This window comes from Schistocerca nitens, chromosome 6, assembly GCF_023898315.1.
Source record: "Schistocerca nitens isolate TAMUIC-IGC-003100 chromosome 6, iqSchNite1.1, whole genome shotgun sequence".
In the NCBI taxonomy this organism is placed as follows: Eukaryota; Metazoa; Arthropoda; class Insecta; order Orthoptera; family Acrididae; genus Schistocerca; species Schistocerca nitens.
The window spans coordinates 124,152,476-124,172,343 of NC_064619.1; the positions used below are offsets into that span (position 1 = coordinate 124,152,476).

General features: G+C 39.2%; 1 protein-coding gene across 1 annotated transcript in view; it reads right to left on the reverse strand.

The window, feature by feature from the left end:
- Positions 1 to 14,155: 14,155 nt before the first annotated feature.
- LOC126263254 (protein commissureless 2 homolog) overlaps positions 14,156 to 19,868 on the reverse strand; it is a 229,486-nt gene continuing 223,773 nt past the window's right edge. The window contains exon 2 of the mRNA XM_049960339.1: positions 14,156 to 14,409. Within this exon, the coding sequence (XP_049816296.1) occupies positions 14,156 to 14,409 (254 nt within the window). The remainder of the gene's footprint in view (positions 14,410 to 19,868) is intronic.

Sequence of the window (19,868 nt, forward strand, 5' to 3'; positions counted from 1 at the left end):
AGATGGCGCGCACACACAACTTAAAATCGAAAAACCATACAGTATGCGTGCTAAAATTTAATTCAGGTAATTTTGCTACAAGTTCGACAGCCAACTTTGAGTCTACAGAAATCAGTAAGTTAATATAATTTGTATATTTACATTCACTAAAACTGTGGTTAACTTTGAGGGTTCAGAAATCAGTGAGTTGGTGTGTTTATATTCACTAAAGTCCTACAAGATAATAGTGCGATTTAGGCAAAAATATTAATTCACAAAAGAAAGTAAGACTAATGTATACCTGGTTCACACTCATACACCTTGTTTGCATGTGGTTAAGCAACTGTAAATATTAACCACAACTCACAGTAATTAAGTCACAGATGGAAATTGGCATCAAAAATCTACTCTTGGACAGTAAGAGAAATTTTCACAGTTGCAGTACTACACGGAAAAAAATATCTACACTTGCCTCTATTGAATCCAATTTTGGCACATAAAGGAAAGAAGTACACAGATTTATAACTTTTTGAGGATCTGCCTATGCAAAAAAAGTCCCCAAATTTCGATTAAAGTGGTTTCTCCTTAATAACTCCCTCTACACTATTAGAAATTATTGGAGAGAAACAAATAGTAAATTACAACTGATAAATGGCCAACATGTTGCTTTATAAACAAATATTTTTTATTGTCCATGGGATGTTTTGAATAACTGCCACCTTCTGCATATATGATGTTTATTTTCAGTATGATTTACAAAACTTGAAATGATAACTAAAACACACACTCATGCATGTACACATTAAGTTACACTATCCATATGATATGGGTGAACTATGGCAGCTCCATTCAGTAACTCAAAACTACCCTCCAAAGTTGTGCATTCAATTAATGACTCAACAATTAGAAATTTCAGAGAAAATCTTCAGCAGTTAGACTGGGATGAGGTGTACAAGGAACCCGATGCTAATTTAAAATATAACTTATTTCATGATACACTTGTAAGAGAATTTGAAAACTGTTTCCCCAAGAAAGTAGTTAAATCTAATTATAAGAAACCATGCAAAAAACCATGGCTTACTAAAGGAATAAAAATATCTTGTAACCACAAAAGGGAACTGTATCTAACAACAAGAAAGAGTAATGATCCAGAAACAGCCAAATATTATAAAAACTACTGTGCTACATTAAGAAAGGTTATTAAAAAGTCCAGAAGCATGTGCATCTTGTCTGAGATTAATACCTCTGATAACAAAATCAAAACAATTTGGAATATTATTACAAGGGGGACAGGACAACCAAGAGTACAGGATGACGGCATCACCATCAAAGCGAATGGAAACTTGATAAACAACAAGCCAGAAGTCTAAAACATCTTGAATAATCATTTTTTATATGTTGTAGAGAAAATAGGATCTAAATGCTCACTAGAAGAAGCAAGGCAGTTAATGGAAGAGGCCTTACCCACAACATTTGATACAATTGAAATTCCACCCACCTCTCCTTCTGAAATTAGGAAGATAATAAACTCTCTCAAGAATAAAAGCCCACATGGAATTGATGGCATTTCCAGCAGGATAATAAAAGCTTGTTCCCAAGAAATAAGTGGATTCTTAGCCACATATGTAATACCCCTCTGAAGCAGGGCATTTTCCCAGATAGACTGAAGTATGCCATTGTTAAACCACTGCATAAAAAAGGGGATACGACCGATGTCAACAACTACCGCCCAATCTCTCTTCTAACTGTCTTATCCAAAATTCTTGAAAAAGTAATGTATTGTAGAATAGCTTCACACCTTTGTAAAAATAAAGTTTTAACAAAATGTCAGTTTGGTTTCCAGAAGGGTTTCTCAACGGAAAATCCTATATATACTTTCACTAATGAAATATTAAATGCTCTGAGTAACAGGAAGTCACCCGTTGGGATTTTTTGTGATCTATCAAAGGCTTTTGATTGTGTAAATCATGGAATACTTCTAGATAAGCTCAATATGAATGGGACAGTGCTCAAATGGTTTAAATCATACCTAACTGGAAGGATGCAGAAAGTTGAAATAAACAGTTCACATAATATGCAAAAAACTGGTGATTTCTCAAACTGGGGAACAATCAAGAATGGGGTGCCACAATGTTAGGTCTTGGGTCCTCTGCTGTTCTTAATATATATTAATGAATTCCCATTCTATATTCACGAAGATGCAAAGCTGGTAATTTTTGCCAATGATACAAGTATAGTTATCACACCCGACAGACAAGAATTAACTGGTGAAATTGTAAATGATGTTTTTCAGAAAATCATTAAGTGGTTCTCTGCAATGGGCTCTCACTAAACTTTGACAAAACACAGTATATACAGTTCCACACAGTAAATGGAATGACACCATTAATAAATATAGATTTCGATCAGAAATCGGTAGCTAAGGTAGAATATTCAAAATTTCTAGGTGTATGCATTGATGAGCGGTTGAACTGGAAAAACACACTGAGGATCTGCTGAAACGTTTGAGTTCAGCTATTTATGCTATTAGGGTCATTGCAAATTTTGGCGATATACAATAAGTAAATTAGCTTACCACACCTATTTTCATTCTCTGCTTTCGTATGGCATCATATTCTGTGGTAACTCATCATTGAGTAAAAGAGTGTTCATTGCACAAAAGTGTGTAATCAGAATAATTGCTGGAGCTCATCCAAGATCATCCTGCAGACACTTATTTAAAGAGCTAGAAATCTTCACTGTAGCCTCACAATATATATATATATATATATATATATATATATATATATATATATGTGTGTGTGTGTGTGTGTGTGTGTGTGTGTGTGTGTGTGTATGTATGTATGTATATATATATATATATGTATATATATTCACTTATGAAATTTGTTATTAACAATCCAAATGAATTCAAATGTAATAGCAGTTTATATGGCTACAACACTACAAGGAAGTATGATTTTCACTACTCAAGGTTAAATCTAACTTTGGCTCAGAAGGGGGTAAATTATGCTGCCACAAAAGTCTTTGGTCACTTACCTAATAGCATCAAAAGTCTGACAGATAGCCATATATCATTTAAAAGGAAATTAAAAGAATTTCTTAATGCCAACTCCTTCTACTCATTAGATGAATTTTTGGATATAGTAAGTGGGTAATTTCCTAACCCTCACAAAAAATTAAAAATATTGAGTGTCATGTAATATTTTGCCTAATGTAATATCTTGTATAGACACCTTTTATTAACCTGACATGTTCCACATCATTATGAAGTGTCATATTCATGATCCATGGAACAAGTACTAATCTAATCTATTAGTATGTGTTAAGCTTAAAAGAAGTCAATTCAGTGTTTCCAGATTCGAAAAGGTTTGATTCAGTACCACTTACTGAAAGAAATGTATCCCTATGAAACATCTAACGTCATTTGTAATTATATTGCAAATTTCGCAACAGATAGAACACACCTTATTATATTGGATGTATGTGCATACACAGAATCAGTGTCTGATATGCATCAGGAAAACGTACTATGGTAATTACTACTCAAATTATATACTAATGACACATCGTATTAGATGCAGTTTTGAATTTTGTAAATGATGAAGCCATCTAGGCAGACCTTTTGCCCATTGAACACTGTAGCAATATCCAGTAGATATGATTTGTAGATTTTGCCTTGAGCAAAATATAAATATTGTTTTCATTCTTTATGCATATGTGTTTTGGTGACATTTCAAAAAAATGGCTTTGATCACTATGGGACTTAACTGCTCAGATCATCAGTCCCCTAGAACTTAGAACTACTTAAACCTAACTAACCTAAGGACATCACACACATTCATGCCCAAGGCAGTATTCGAACCTGTGACCGTAGCGGTCGCACAGTGCCAGACTGTAGCGCCTAGAACCGCTTGGCCACTCTGGCTGCCTGGTGACATTTCACCATCAACAGTTGGGTACCTTTTATTTTACCCTAATAAAATAACTGCATTGATGTGGTATTGTGCTCTTCCACAACCAAATAATTTCAGAAGACCGAATTCAGTATTTTGGGTTTCTCTCTGTCACCTGCCTTTTCAATGATAATGTGGTCACTGAGCAAATGACTAGATAATTTTGATCTGCTTACTGCCTTTACATAAAGAAGACTTTTTAGGAGTTTTATTCAGATCTGTCGGCAAAATTTTGCTTTTGGAGAAACTGAATGGTTTTTGCACAGTTCTCCTTATGTACCTTCTTGCTCTTTCAGCTCTGTTTGTCAAAAATGCTTCTATGTCAGTTAAATCTTTTGATGAAGCCCTTTTTGCGTTTGCAGCTACAGAACCATGGAGGGTCTTCCCATCCATCATAGTCTTGCTTAGCACATACTGGTCTAAGTTGTATTGTACAATGCTTTTCAACTTTATCCATTTGTGCTCCATATTTTTAACCCCAGAGTTGAATTTTTGATGTTTACAACTTGGATACTCTGCTGTTTGATTCATGTCACTCGAACTATCCAAGAATATCATCCAAGTTGTTGTTAGAGTAATTCGTAACCTGAAGTCATTGATGATATACAGGGTGTTTCAAAAATGACCGGTATATTTGAAACGGCAATAAAAACTAAACGAGCAGCGATAGAAATACACCGTTTGTTGCAATAAGCTTGGGACAACAGTACATTTTCAGGCAGACAAACTTTCGAAATTACAGTAGTTACAATTTTCAACAACAGATGGAGCTGCGGTCTGGGAAACTCTATAGTACGATATTTTCCACATATCCACCATGCGTAGCAATAATATGGCGTAGTCTCTGAATGAAATTACCCGAAACCTTTGACAACGCGTCTGGCGGAATGGCTTCACATGCAGATGAGATGTACTGCTTCAGCTGTTCAATTGTTTCTGGATTCTGGCAGTACACCTGGTCTTTCAAGTGTCCCCACAGAAAGAAGTCACAGGGGTTCATGTCTGGCGAATAGGGAGGCCAATCCACGCCGCCTCCTGTATGTTTCGGATAGCCCAAAGCAATCACACGATCATCGAAATATTCATTCAGGAAATTAAAGACGTCGGCCGTGCGATGTGGCCGGGCACCATCTTGCATAAACCACGAGTTGTTCGCAGTGTCGTCTAAGGCAGTTTGTACCGCCACAAATTCACGAAGAATGTCCAGATAGCGTGATGCAGTAATCGTTTCGGATCTGAAGAATGGGCCAATGATTCCTTTGGAAGAAATGGCGGCCCAGACCAGTACTTTTTGAGGATGCAGGGACGATGGGACTGCAACATGGGGCTTTTCGGTTCCCCATATGCGCCAGTTCTGTTTATTGACGAAGCCGTCCAGGTAAAAATAAGCTTCGTCAGTAAACCAAATGCTGCCCACATGCATATCGCCGTCATCAATCCTGTGCACTATATCGTTAGCGAATGTCTCTCGTGCAGCAATGGTAGCGGCGCTGAGGGGTTGCCGCATTTGAATTTTGTATGGATAGAGGTGTAAACCCTGGCGCATGAGACGATACGTGGACGTTGGCGTCATTTGGACCGCAGCTGCAACACGGCGAACGGAAACCCGAGGCCGCTGTTGGATCACCTGCTGCACTAGCTGCGCGTTGCCCTCTGTGGTTGCCGTACGCGGTTGATCTACCTTTCCAGCACGTTCATCCGTCACGTTCCCAGTCCGTTGAAATTTTTCAAACAGATCCTTTATTGTATCGCTTTTCGGTCCTTTGGTTACATTAAACCTCCGTTGAAAACTTCGTCTTGTTGCAACAACACTGTGTTCTAGGCGGTGGAATTCCAACACCAGAAAAATCCTCTGTTCTAAGGAATAAACCGTGTTGTCTACAGCACACTTGCACGTTGTGAACAGCACACGCTTACAGCAGAAAGATGACGTACAGAATGGCGCACCCACAGACTGCGTTGTCTTCTATATCGTTCACATTACTTGCAGCGCCATCTGTTGTTGAAAATTGTAACTACTGTAATTTCGAAAGTTTGTCCGCCTGAAAATGTACTGTTGTCCCAAGCATATTGCAACAAACGGTGTATTTCTATCGCTGCTCGTTTAGTTTTTATTGCCGTTTCAAATATACCGGTCATTTTTGAAACACCCTGTAACAGTCCCATGATCACTGATTCCCCTATGACTCAAAAACTTCAGGTCTATTATGTATCGCTCAAGAGTCTCTCATGCATCTCCGTCTCTAATACAACATTTAACTGTGCAGTATCTCTCTTCTCTTGGCAGAGGTGAAGTTACAAGGGAGGTTCAGGAGATGTGCCCAGACAACTCACGTGGTAAGACCATGAAAGGCCAAGTCCCTCGTTACAGTCCTAATCAACCACAAAGTTTCATTATGACCCCAGGGGTCATAGTTGCAGTATCAGTACAACTAAACCAGATTGATTATATGTGAGAATATTGATGTGAGAATGTTGATGTGATGGTCACTTTCTTCATCACTATTCTTTTCTTTTAAATTTTTTTCACTTTCTGCTCGGTTTGCGACCCACTGCCTTGGAGGCAGGTCATTTCTTTTCCTCTCTTTTTCTTTTTTTTGTTGAAGCAGCTTTTTACTTATTTACATCACAACAATGATTTCGCAGAAGGGAAATATAAATAAATTGTTTGATAATTCAGAAGTGTAAAAAACAACAGAAGATAGGATAGGCGATAAATGTTAGAACTTTCTCGTAGATCTCTGCAGGCGAACACCTAATATTTGTGATGAAGCCCTTGACCCCAAGACACCATAAAACCAATTTATATTCCAAATATTTCCAGTTCCCGCCACATTAGAGCATCATGGAGCCAACATTACTTCTAAATACCTTTTATACACTATGTGTTTGTCGGGTACTGATTCTTGTGCAACATGTCTTCAAAATATTTGACAAGACTGAAAAATTCAGATTGTTCAAAATGTTTCATCATTATGATGCTATGTTTTACGCGATCTTGAGTAGCTTGAGACCAATATGCTGAGGGGAAGTCATGATAAAATTCTCCTTCACTGTGACAATCGTGAATGACCGATCGCATTCTTACAGCTGGTTCATTCGCTAAATAGCCATACATAAATTCTAACCTGTGCTCCAATGACCAGTTTGGAGGAAAGCAATGAGAGAATTGATGAAGCCATGCTTGTGGATGAATGTCGTTGCCAGAATTCTTAAATGTTTTGAATTTACGTGTAGTAATGAACAGCTTATAGTCACAATCATCATGACGGCGAGTCGCATATCGACCATTGTTACGTCGTGTCGGCGGTTCCATCTCAAAATTCGGTGCACCTTGCCAATTTCTTTCATAGTTTCCGAAATGCCCTGTGTTATTGTTCTGTGGCTTTTCCGTATTTATAAGTCCCTCTTCCCGTGTTGGAACGCGAGTCTCCTCTGAAATATGAAAATTTTTTTCAAATCTGTATTGGCCACTGCCCAAAACAATTTGTAAAATTTTTGTGGGGAGCATGCGGGCTATGTAAGTAGGCTGTTTAGGTTTTTATGTTGGTAACGTCACGTAGCTCTCTGTATGAAAATCACTGGCTGAGCTGTGTCAGTCTGTGGCTGGTTGGCATTGTTGGAATATTCGCTATTGTTATGTTGGGCAGTTGGATGTGAACAGTCCATAGCGTTGCAGAGTTGGAGGTGAGCCGCCAGCAGTGGTGGATGTGGGGAGAGAGATGGCAGAGTTTTGAGCGCGGACGATCTGGACGTGTGTCCGTCAGAAAAAGGAAATTTGTAAGGCTGTATGTCATGAACTGATATATATATGATGACATTTGAATATTATTAAAGGGAAGCAGTGGTTGGGAAAGGAGTGAGACAGGGTTGTAGCCTCTCCCCGATGTTATTCAATCTGTATATTGAGCAAGCAGTAAAGGAAACAAAAGAAAAATTCGGAGTAGGTATTAAAAATCATGGAGAAGAAGTAAAAACTTTGAGGTTTGCCGATGACATTGTAATTCTGTCAGAGACAGCAAAGGACTTGGAAGATCAGTTGAATGGAATGGACAGTGTCTTGAAAGGAGAATATAAGATGAACATCAACAAAAGCAAAACGAGGATAATGGAATGTAGTCAAATTAAATAGGGTGATGCTGAGGGAATTAGATTAGGAAATGAGACATTTAAAGTAGTAAAGGAGTTTTGCTATTTGGGGAGGAAAATAGCTGATGATGGTCGAAGTAGAGACGATATAAAATGTAGACTGGCAATGGCAAGGAAAGCGTTTCTCAAGAAGAGAAATTTGTTAACATCGAGTATAGATTTAAGTGTCAGGAAGTCGTTTCTGAAAGTATTTGTATGGAGTGTAGCCATGTATGGAAGTGAAACATGGACGATAAATAGTTTGGACAAGAAGAGAATAGAAGCTTTCGAAATGTGGTGCTATAGAAGAATGCTGAAGATAAGGTGGGTAGATCACGTAACTAAAGAGGAGGTATTGAATAGGATTGGGGAGAAGAGAAGTTTGTGGCACAACTTGACTAGAAGAAGGGATTGGTTGGTAGGACATGTTTTGAGGCATCGAGGGATCACAAATTTAGCATTGGAGGGCACCGTGGAGGGTAAAAATCGTAGAGGGAGACCAAGAGATGAATACACTAAGCAGATTCAGAAGGATGTAGGTTGCAGTAGGTACTGGGAGATGAAGAAGCTTGCACAGGATAGAGTAGCATGGAGAGCTGCATCAAACCAGTCTCAGGACTGAAGACCACAACAACAACAACGAGCACAAACATCATGATCACCTGCTTAGTATCTTGTCTGTACATTTTTGGAACGAAATACATCCCTAATTCTGCGATCAGGGATCCGACAGTATGCTGGTAGGTTTGTGGAGGTATGTGTCATTAGATGTCTGCCCACAGGTCATGTAATTCGAGTAAATAACGGTCCGCTGATTTAGGAATGCAATGATGGCGCCTGATAGCGACCCATATGGGTTTCACAGGATTTACGTTAGGCGAATTTGCTCGCCCAGACATTCACGTGAGTTCACTATAATGCTGCTCAAACCACTGTAGCTTGTTTCTGGCTATAAGAAGTGGACAATTACACTACTGAAAGATGACAGCTGTCAGCTTGTCTTCGATTATTACCACAGGTCCCATGAAAGCTCAGGAGAATGTCTTCCACAGAATAATACTGCTCCCACCAGACTGCGTCTTTGGCGCGCTGCACGTTTTGAATCGCCGTTCACCTCGATGATGGCGTTTGTAGAGACGGCCAGCGACTTAGTGTAGCAAAAATGTGGTTCACCCGAAGTGCCGATACGTTTCCATTGATCGATGGTCGAATCCCGGTGGTCCACTGCCCACTGCAATCGTAACAGACGATGGCGTTGGGTCATCATGTGAACACGTAGGGGTGATCTGCTGTGGAGCTCCATGTTCAAGAATGTACAATCAACGGTATGTTCCAAAACACTTGTGTGACCATCAGCATTGTGCACTTTCGGCAGAGATGCCACAGATCACCACCAGTCCTACTTTACAAAGCAGACAAGCCTCCGAACCCACGTTCTGTGAAGAGTTGTGGGTGTTCAAGAGCACCTGTGGTAGTTTCACTGTCCTTCTACCTCTTTCCGTAAATTATGACGACACTTGCACATGAACATTCGACCAGCTTCGCCAGTTTCGAGATACTCGTTCACTGGCTCTGCGTAATAATAATCTGGTGTTTGTAACCGCTTATCTCAATGGATTTCCCCACCTTTGCTAGGGCGATCCAAGTCCATGTCTGCTCCGCTTGCATACTTTTCTTACCGCGTCACGTGTCCACAGCGCCACCAGGTGGCATCCGATGTCGTGGTTAGCATTGTCCATAATGTTTTGGCTCATCAGTGTATGCATACATTCCTTCAGCAAGTCCTGTACATTTGCATCGTTTTAGTTGTGTTGTGCCAGTCGCTTCAGTGTAAGAATTGTAGATGTTTCTTGATGACTTATTTTGTTTGGTTATGTTCAAAATCAGTTCAACTGTATTTAGGTTGTAGCTGTAAGGAGGCAACATTTCTTGATCAGATCTTACATTACTGAGTTCTTGATTTTCTCAACCCCTGCAATATGTTTTATTTGTGGAAAGCAAAACAGTTTTATTTTCTAGCACTATGTGGTATGGAGCATTGTGAAGTACAATAATGTATCTACATTGTAATTTGATATGTAATTCCTTCTTCCACTTGTCATTATTTGCAATGTTTATCTCATAAGCTCTTTGCAAGGGGATAATGAGGTGTTTCCTTTTCTATTCTGTACATGTGTGTCCTGCTAATAGATTGTAACCTTAGCAGCCATTTCCTTGGAGGCGCCCCCTTTCTAATTAATAGTAAGGGAAAAATCAGTCTGCAGTGTATGGTAACAGCTGCACTACAAAACTGTATCTACTGCTTACTAGGGGGCTCACGATTCTCACTCAGCGCCTCTTTGCCAGTTGCATGGCCAACCAGCCAGTAAAATTATTTCAGGCAGGCAACAAATATAAGATCAATGCACTTTGCTTGCATGCTGTAGCTCCAGAGTCTTCAAGACACGTGGGTAATATGTGCTGCTGTAATAGTCTGTGCCAAACAATATGATGAAAAATAAACTATCAAAGGAACAGCAATTCTAATACAAAATAATTTTATTGCAACATAACGTTATGTACATGATTGAAATTTATGACATTCCAGACATTTAAACAATGTACACCTCAAGTTTGCACCACTTGTTCCAGAACCACAGAACTGTGAGTGTCATGAGGAACATATGGGACTGTTTTCAGTCATGAAGTGACTAGACAGTATATGACTATTACCTATTTACCTAAAGTCCAGATCAAATTGTAACAAACTGATCAAGGAGTAAAACCTACATTACTTCTATTATTTCTAAAGTTCTCAAATCCAACCAGTTTTCAAGATGAAACTGCTATACTTCCAATTTATTTACAATCGTAATAAATACATAAATTATAGTTCTTTTGTTTATTACAACATTATCATCATTTGTATATGCAGCAAAATAGTCAATCCAAATATTGTAAAAACTAAAAAAATATTTTAATGTTCCAATTACTGAAATTACAAGAAAAGGATTACTGATAAGCTTCAAACACACAATCTTATCGTAACATTAGGCAAGCATTTAGCAGTTTTACACATCCCTGAGTTCATTCAGACAGGACCTTGATAGACATGTGAAAGGCACATGAAGCAGTGGAATGTATCTGTAGGAACAGTCTTTACCATCCATTTGCTAAGACAGACAAAGTACAGTGAAGCTGTGAAATATTGTCTGGAGGTATAATCTCTCCATAATACATATTTCAATATATGCAAGAGGCACAAAGAAAGAAAACATAACTTCATGTTAATTAATAACATCTTTCGTATTCTCTCTTACAGCAATTTATGAACGAAATTCGATGATGAGAAAACTTTTTTTATTGCTGATGATACCGAGCCAATATTATATCTGTATTTAGTAGATACTTGCAGTACATTCTTATTTGAAACAGAAGACTTAATGTAAAATATTTTGAATTAGCTATTAAAAAAATTAGAGGTAAAGAAAGTAACAAATATCATTTGCGAATTTGCACTTGTATGTTATTGCTACTTAACACAAGTTCACAAGAATATTTCAGTGATATCTTATGAGACTTTATTATCAGTACATTAAATGAGTATCTTTTCTGAAAGGACAATAAATTTCAAATTAAACAACAATGGAATATAAAAAGACACACTTGTATGCTGTACAAAAACAAAGTAGATATCACTTCTTATAACAGATCCACTGGGAAACATGAGGTAGTGTTGACATCTATGTTTGCCCAAGTTAACCTCTGGATTTTTCAATTTTTTAATTGAGTTTATGTTGTAATTTTCCCACATTATTTCGACAGCTTCCCTACTTGTTTTCTATAAGTTTATAAAGTGACTATGTTGGTGTCTCGTTTCCACTTCTCTTTATTGACAAAATATATTTCTTAGTAATAACTGCATACTTAATGACCATGTATTCACATATGATAGAGTTTAGTGACTGACTTCGATTATGTTTAAATAGACATTCATCAGGAGCAGGGCGGTCAAAGGGAAATTAATTTTTTAACTAAAGAAAGTAAATAACACAGATAAGCAGCTCCAATCCATATTTCAATGGAATCTGCCAGCTCACTGTTTGAATTTTTGACAAAACCAAAAGGATAAAAGGCAGCGAAAAACTGGGATTTGCATTTGATAACCTGAAGAAAACAAGAAGGAAAGGTGTCGACGTATTATGGGGAATTTGTTGCAAGTTAGAAACTATGAAGACTAACAATTTGACTGAGAAAGCCTGAAAGATCGCATTTATTTGTCAGTTATTTGAAAGACTTTGGCAGATGGCACCTACATCAGACATGTCCTCCATAACATTCACCCTTCTGTTAATTAGTGTTTCCACACTCTCCAAGCAATAAATAATTGAAGAATGGAAATGGAAAACATTCTAAGTGCCAATTCTGACATTTGTCAAGTAAATGAAACGGCTATTTATCTCTTTTTGTACATAACTGATCTGTATCCAGAAATTTGAAAAAGTGTTTTGATACCACAGAGGTATGCTGCTTATCACATCACCGAAAAAATAAGGAAACAAATAAGAAAATAAATACTTCGTTAGGAAAATTGTAAGTGATACAAGGGAAACTGATCAATTCTAAGATGGGTGCCTGCAGCAATTTATTCAAGTGGAAGCAAGATTATAAAGTTACTATTTTTATATACAAGTGATTCGGTGAGTTTGGTTAGTGCCCCCACAAATAAATTTAAAGGGAATGATACAATATGTTTTGTATCTCATAGGACTGATAGGTAGCCACTCAACGTTTATACGGTATATTAATACGATGCCAATATGGTGAGCCTATTTCATTAGTATTTTTATAGTAATAAACAAATTATTTTAAGATTTTACTGAAAATAAAAAAAATGAAATACGAAAACATCAGACCAGCTGAAACAATCAAGGAAAAATTCGGACTTAATACTCAAAGTGGAGAAAGAGGAACAATCTTTTTAAAAAGCACAGAATTTCCTATAGCGCTCAATAATGCAAAATCGGTGATTTAGTACAATCAAAGAATTATTGCTGGAAATGTGCGAGAACTTTTTAATACCCCATATTTTAGGAGCCAGCAAGTCCCCCTGTTGCCCCCAACAGCCAATAACTAATGTAAACAACAACAAATGTAATATAAGCGTGAACAGCTGTCTGAAGATGCACCTGGCAGTTCGAAACTGGTGACGGCACAATTTATGTAAATAAACAGCTTTGTTAACAGTGGCTGGTTGCTGTTACCTTCTCTGCAAGAATCGGCTTGTATTTTGTACGCAGCCACGGTCTCAAAAACGTCAGTTTTCGATATAATAGAAGGACGAAAGTTTTTGCTCCAAGCGTCATTAAGACAGAGGCAGCACTTTTTGCGGTAATACAAGTACAGAATAAAGCATTAGGTTTATAACTAGTGGAACTGCGGTCGACAAAAATCAGAGACTATACGCCATCTACTACGGCATGTTTGAATTACTTTCTCCGTGGGTGGGCACCTGGATCAAGTCTAGGGACACGCAACAGAGTACAGAGATCACAATAGCTGCGAAACGCATTTTGTGGTATTTAGAAAGTTTTCCCATTTCCATTCTTCGATTGATTTGTATTAGGCCTACACTGCATTCACAGCAGAAGTAAACTCTGCAAGGATAAGAGAACTTCGACAGTAACCCCATCTCAGAGTGGTATAAATAGTTTCAAGACGTACGGCTGCGCTTGTGGACAGGCCATACGATAGCAAAATGTATTCTTGCACGGAAAAAACCTTTCCTAATAATTTGTTTTGCTCTAAAATGATTGAAATGTGCAGTATCCATCTGTTGTTTGCAGGAACAAATGCCTCAACCTCGCTCGATCCACTTTTCTTTGCATATGCGAGGTCTGCACAGACTATCTAACGAGACAAAAAGGCCAAGTGATCTGAAAATACCACTACTGGTCAGTACACTCCCCGGTGTCTGGTAAAATGTCACACGGATCCAGTCTTCTGAGAGCAGAGATCTTCCAGAGCAGCCACACACCACGCGGGCGACGCGGACGAATGCGGGGTGATGTGGAGAAGGGCAGCCACCTCCCGTGGAGGCGGCGCGGCCTGCGTTACGACACCTGGTACACCTTGTAAGTGGCGAACAGCTCCTCGGCCGACAGCTTGGCTGGCTGGTCCGGCTGGGTCAGCTGCAGCCGCGTGCGCCGCAGCTGGTCCAGGGCCTCGTCGTACGAAGGCAGTCCGGACACGAGCGTGTAGCTGGGCAGAGACTCCAGCTCGCCCGCCGGCGCGCCCGCGTCCGCCCCCGGCGCCGCCCCCGCCGCGCCTCGCCCCACCGCCGCCTCCGCCAGGCTGCGTGCCTGCACTGCTGAAAAAAAGAGGCGGTATCTCAATTACAATGCACAGCACCGTCACCATCACATCATTAGCAGTACTGGGTAACAGATCACTAAACGGCTATCCCGGTTCATGAACGAGATTATCTGTCAGGCTATATTTGTGGTTCTTAGCAAAGCATTTGACTCCGTCAGCAATACAATTCTACTAGAAAAACTGTACTCCTGCGATTTTAGAGGCTCAGAACGATCTTCGATCAGATCCTACCTGAGTGACAGAAAACAAATCGTGCAGTTCAGCAATATCAGGTCAAAGAGATTCTGGTCATACATAAAGTACACCAGTGGCAAGACACAATCAATACCTTCACTGCGCGATAACAACGGTGAAGTCACTGATGACAGTGCCACTAAAGCAGAGTTATTTAACACCGTTTTCCGAAACTCCTTCACCAAAGAAGACGAAGTAAATATTCCTGAATTCCAATCAAGAACAACTGCCAAGATGAGAAACATAGAAGTAGATATCCTCGGTGTAACAAAGCAGCTTAAATCACTCAATAAAGGCAAGGCCTCCAGTTCAGATTGTATACCGGCCAGGTTCCTCTCAGAGTATGCTGATAAAATAGCTCCATATTTAGCAGTTATATACAACCACTCGCTCATAGAAAGATACGTACCTAAACACTGGAAAATTCCTCAAGTCACACCAATACCCAAAAAGGGAAGTAGGAGTAATCCGCTGAATTAGAGGCCTATATCACTAACGTCGATTTGCAGTAGGGTTTTAGAACATATACTGTATTCGAAGAAAACGATTTATTGCCACATAGTCAGCACGGATTCAGAAAATATCGTTCTTGTGAAACACAACTAGCTCTTTATACTCATGAAGTAATAAGTGCTATCGACAAGGGATGTCAAATTGATTCCATATTTTTAGATTTCCAGAAGGCTTTCGACACCGTTCCTCACAAGCGTCTTCTAATCAAATTGCCTGCCTACGGAGTATAACCGCAGTTGTGCGACTGGATTCGTGATTTCCTGTCACAAAGGTCACAGTTCGTAGTAATAGACGGAAAGTCATCGAGTAAAACAGAAAAAATATCCGGCGTTCCCCAAGGTAGTGTTATAGGCCCTCTATTGTTCCTGATCTATATTAACGAAATAGGAGACAATCAAGGAGCCGTCTTAGATTGTTTGCAGATGATGCTGTCATTTGCCGTCATGTAAAGTCATCAGATGATCAAAACGACTTGCAAAATGGTTTAGATAAGATATCTGTATGGTGCGAAAAGTGGCAATTGACCCTGAATAAAAAAAGTGCACAGTTATTCACATGAGTACTAAAAGAAATCTGCTAAATTTCGATTACGCGAAGTCACATAAATCTGAAGGCTGTAAATTCAACTAAATACTTAGGGATTACAATTACAAATAACCTAAATTGGAATGATCACATAGATAATATTGTGGGTAGAGCAAACCAAAAACTGTGATTCATTGGCAGAACACTTAGAAGGTGCAACAGGTCTACCAAAGAGACTGCTTACACTACGCTTGTCCGCCCTATTCTGGAGTACTGCTGTGCGGTGTGGGATCCGCATCAGATGGGACTGACGGATGACATCGAAAAAGTACAAAGAAGGGCAGCTCGTTTTGTATTATCGCGAAATAGAGGAGATGGTGTCACAGACATGATAAGTGAATTGGAGTGGCAATCATTAAAACAAAGGCGTTTTTCGATGCGACGAGATCTTCTCATGAAATTTCAATCACCAGTTTTCTCCTCCGATTGCGAAAACATTCTGTTGGCACCCACCTACATAGGGAGAAAAGATCATCACGATAAAATAAGGGAAATCAGGGCTCGCCCGGAAAAATTTAAGTGCTCGTTTTTCAGACGTGCCGTTCGAGAGTGGAATGGTAGACAGCATGAAGGTGGTTCATTGAACCCTCTGCCAGACACTTTAATGTGAATAGCAGAGTAATCACGTAGATGTAGATGTAGATGTCATGAATATCACGCACGAAGTCCCACAGGGTTTCGTGTTTGGCTCTTTAATCTTAACAGTACATAGGGTAATTCATCACCCCCTGCAGATTGGTTTTATGCAACCCACGACACCTTCAAATGCCACATGCAAAAATTTTGTATTCTCTCACCCATTACACGCCAACTATACGACTTAAAGAAAAAAATGAACAGGACATTTTTGTCGAGAATTCAATGTAGTTAGATTTTTTACTGGGATACGTTTTCGCTAGAGGCCATAGCTTTAGAATTATTGAAGAAAAACCTGCAAATGTGACCTCCAAACGCGATTTTCTTGAATAAGTCTAAAATCGTGGCCTCCAGCGGAAACGTATCCCAGTACATAATCTAACTACCTTAAATTTCCTACTTAAAGGTCCTTTCTTCTATAGGAATAATAGTTTGCGCTTAGCAAGCGATAGAATATAAAAGTCTCGCTCTTGGTCTTTTAAGATGTTGCAGGTTGCATAAAACCTATCATTAGGGGCAGCTGAATCACCTTGTATGTAAATTGATCTGCCCAGTATTATGTTGTGTAAATCCAATCTACGTAGATGACACTAATTTTGTTACAGTTGGCAAAGACTTGAAGCACTGAAGGAGGAAGGTAGGGCTCGTCTCAGAACAGCCAGTTCCAAGGCAATGAACTGCGTATTAATCATGAAAAACCTGTAAATATTCACCCCACCTTATGTATGAACATTGATGCAACGACTGTGCTTCAGCTAAACTTCTTGTGGTCCATTTTGCCTCATATTTAACATGGAAGAGTCATACCGATTATTTCTATACTAAATTAGGATTTGTTACATATTCGTTAGGTAAACTAAGGTCAGGTGTTAGTGATAAGCTATTTTTCAAGACATACTATAAATTTTTCCACATCCACACGGCATATGCCGTTTTGTTACGAAGGAATTTCTCTGGAGCAAAAACAGTTCTCATTTGGCGAAAGAAGGCATTCAAATGCATCTGCGGAGTCCTAAATAATGGGTCTTGCAGACCATATTTCAAAAAATTAAAATAACATCAATAGAGTCACAAACTAACAATAATTCATCCAACGTAACACACGCCTAAAACAACAGACCTACATCACAGTCGCTAAACCAAAGAAAACTCAAAACCAGTAACAAATACATGGGGTAAAACGATTTAAAATGTTGCCAGTATGGGAACGCAATGTGTCGCTGAGTATGTTTAAGAACATCACACAGAAATAGCTTGAGGGTGATGTTTAGTACTGATACAGTTTAATTTAGACTGGACTTATATATATATACTATGTTAAGTATCTCATGTGAAGCATGATGGTCACTTTTGTATCTTGGTAGACAATACGAGTCTAAAATATCTTTTACACCACGTAGGTCATGTAATTGTACCCAATATTTAAGTATGTATGTACACAAAATACGACGCTGGTTGCATTTTCAACGCATAAAGATCGATAGTAAAAAAGTAAATTAATATATAACTTCATGATTCACAGTCCTAGTTACAGGTTGCCTATTCAACAGCAACAGGGGCAACAAAAATTTGATTAACAAATTAATTAATGAGTCAAATATTTGACTCTAAGCATGTATTTCCCGTAATTACTGACTAAATTTAAAATGCTGTCATAATCTACTCATTAAGAGGAATAATCTGATTTTAACGTTTTAAAACAGAAAGGTAAATATTAAAGTTAGAAACCATGTATAAGTCTTGCGTCAGCGTAACTCAGCGCATGCAAATTACACAGAATACATTGGTACAGCGTACGAGAATGAGAATTAGTCGTGACTTTCAACAAACTTTACGCACAACTGCAAATCTTTACGTGACTTTTTCTCGCAAGCACTGCCCACAAAATGATGAAAAAACGTTATTGCTCACTACATTTTCGCTGTTTTAATGCAGTAAAACTGCCACATTTAGTAGTTCTTGACTACTAGCTCTATTCGCAACACATTTTGCGGACAGTATCCACAAATACCAGTGAGCGTTACCTACAAAAGTATATCACTGCACGACACATAATTCACGCGATATGGCGTCATAAACAGTGAGATCCGCGAAAAACTTGCTTTTAATTAAACGGAGCACAAGATATCCAGACTACAGTCATCTGGTGCTTGATAGTCAGAGCGCTTAGCAACTTTCAACATACTTTAAACATAATTTCGAACATTTTAAAATCTTTTCTCGCTTTTATGCTTAGAGTCAAATACTGAACACATCAATTCATTTGTAAAGTATTCAAATTTTGAGGTTCTTTTTTAGATGGGAGTTCGATACTTCAAAGAATGGGGGTCTACTCGTATTAAATGTCTGGCAACGTGGTGGAATATCTAACTGAATTAAAGAACTCTCTGTTGGCAACTACTTGTACTCCATATCTTCACACCAATTCTTAAAGTTAAAGTTTTAGGTTATTTTATAACTGTCATTAGCACTAATAAGATAGTCTTTCGTAATACCACATCATTAATTGTGGTAATAGATAGTTTTTCGTAATCCCACATCATTAATAATGGTCCACTAAAATAATGTGTAGAATTAGAAGGCTTTCAATGCAGTAGAAATAAGGAATCGGGAAAAACGTGGACAGAAGATGAAGCAGCACTGGAAAAATAGAAAACAACAAGTAAAGAGGGGAATTGCAGTTGTTACGTGCTCCTAGTTGGTCGATAGAAAATAAAAGAAATCTATATCTTTGACCCGTTTCCATATCCCAGAGAGCGACGGCGAACCGCTACGCGTGTTCTATGCAGTAGATAAGCATCAGCAAAGGCGAATGGCTGAGAGGAGCAACGAATGCTTAGATCACTGCAGAAAACACCATTGATTTTGCGGAAGGTTTTATTGAATGGTGACTCAGTGAACGCCGCCATCAATAAGATATTCCTCAGCATTGGAATCGGACCTTTCCTTAACAGGCGAAAAGCGAACCATAAACTCAGTGTAAGAAGTTGGTGACACGCATTCCTCTCACATTTAACTTGACACCCTCTGACGTCTTTGATACGTACGTCCGGACTCCGGAGCGTTTTGACGACACTGCGTATGTGTTGCCTGCTTCTGCGAGGAAGCTGCTGTGGCGCTCCTGACCTCGTGCAGCCGGAGGAAAATAAAGTAAGTACGTGGACACGGATTTGTGGGCCACTGGCCACGCGGAAGCGTAGGGAATTTTCACGATGCGTCTGCCACTACTTGTTCGCCTTGGAGCCGGATGACGTACATACGCGGAGCAGGAGGGGTGCAGTACCGCTGCATAGCAGGAACAGCAGCTGTCCACACACAGCACGGCGGGCCCCGGTGTCTGCGTTCGTCTGGATGTGGAGCACCGCTGGCTGTGCTCCAGGGAAGCACCGTGCGACTGCCACTTCTTCCTGCTCCATACAGTCCGCTGCAGATGTACACCACTGGCCATTAAAATGCACACCAAGAAGAAATGCAGATGATAAA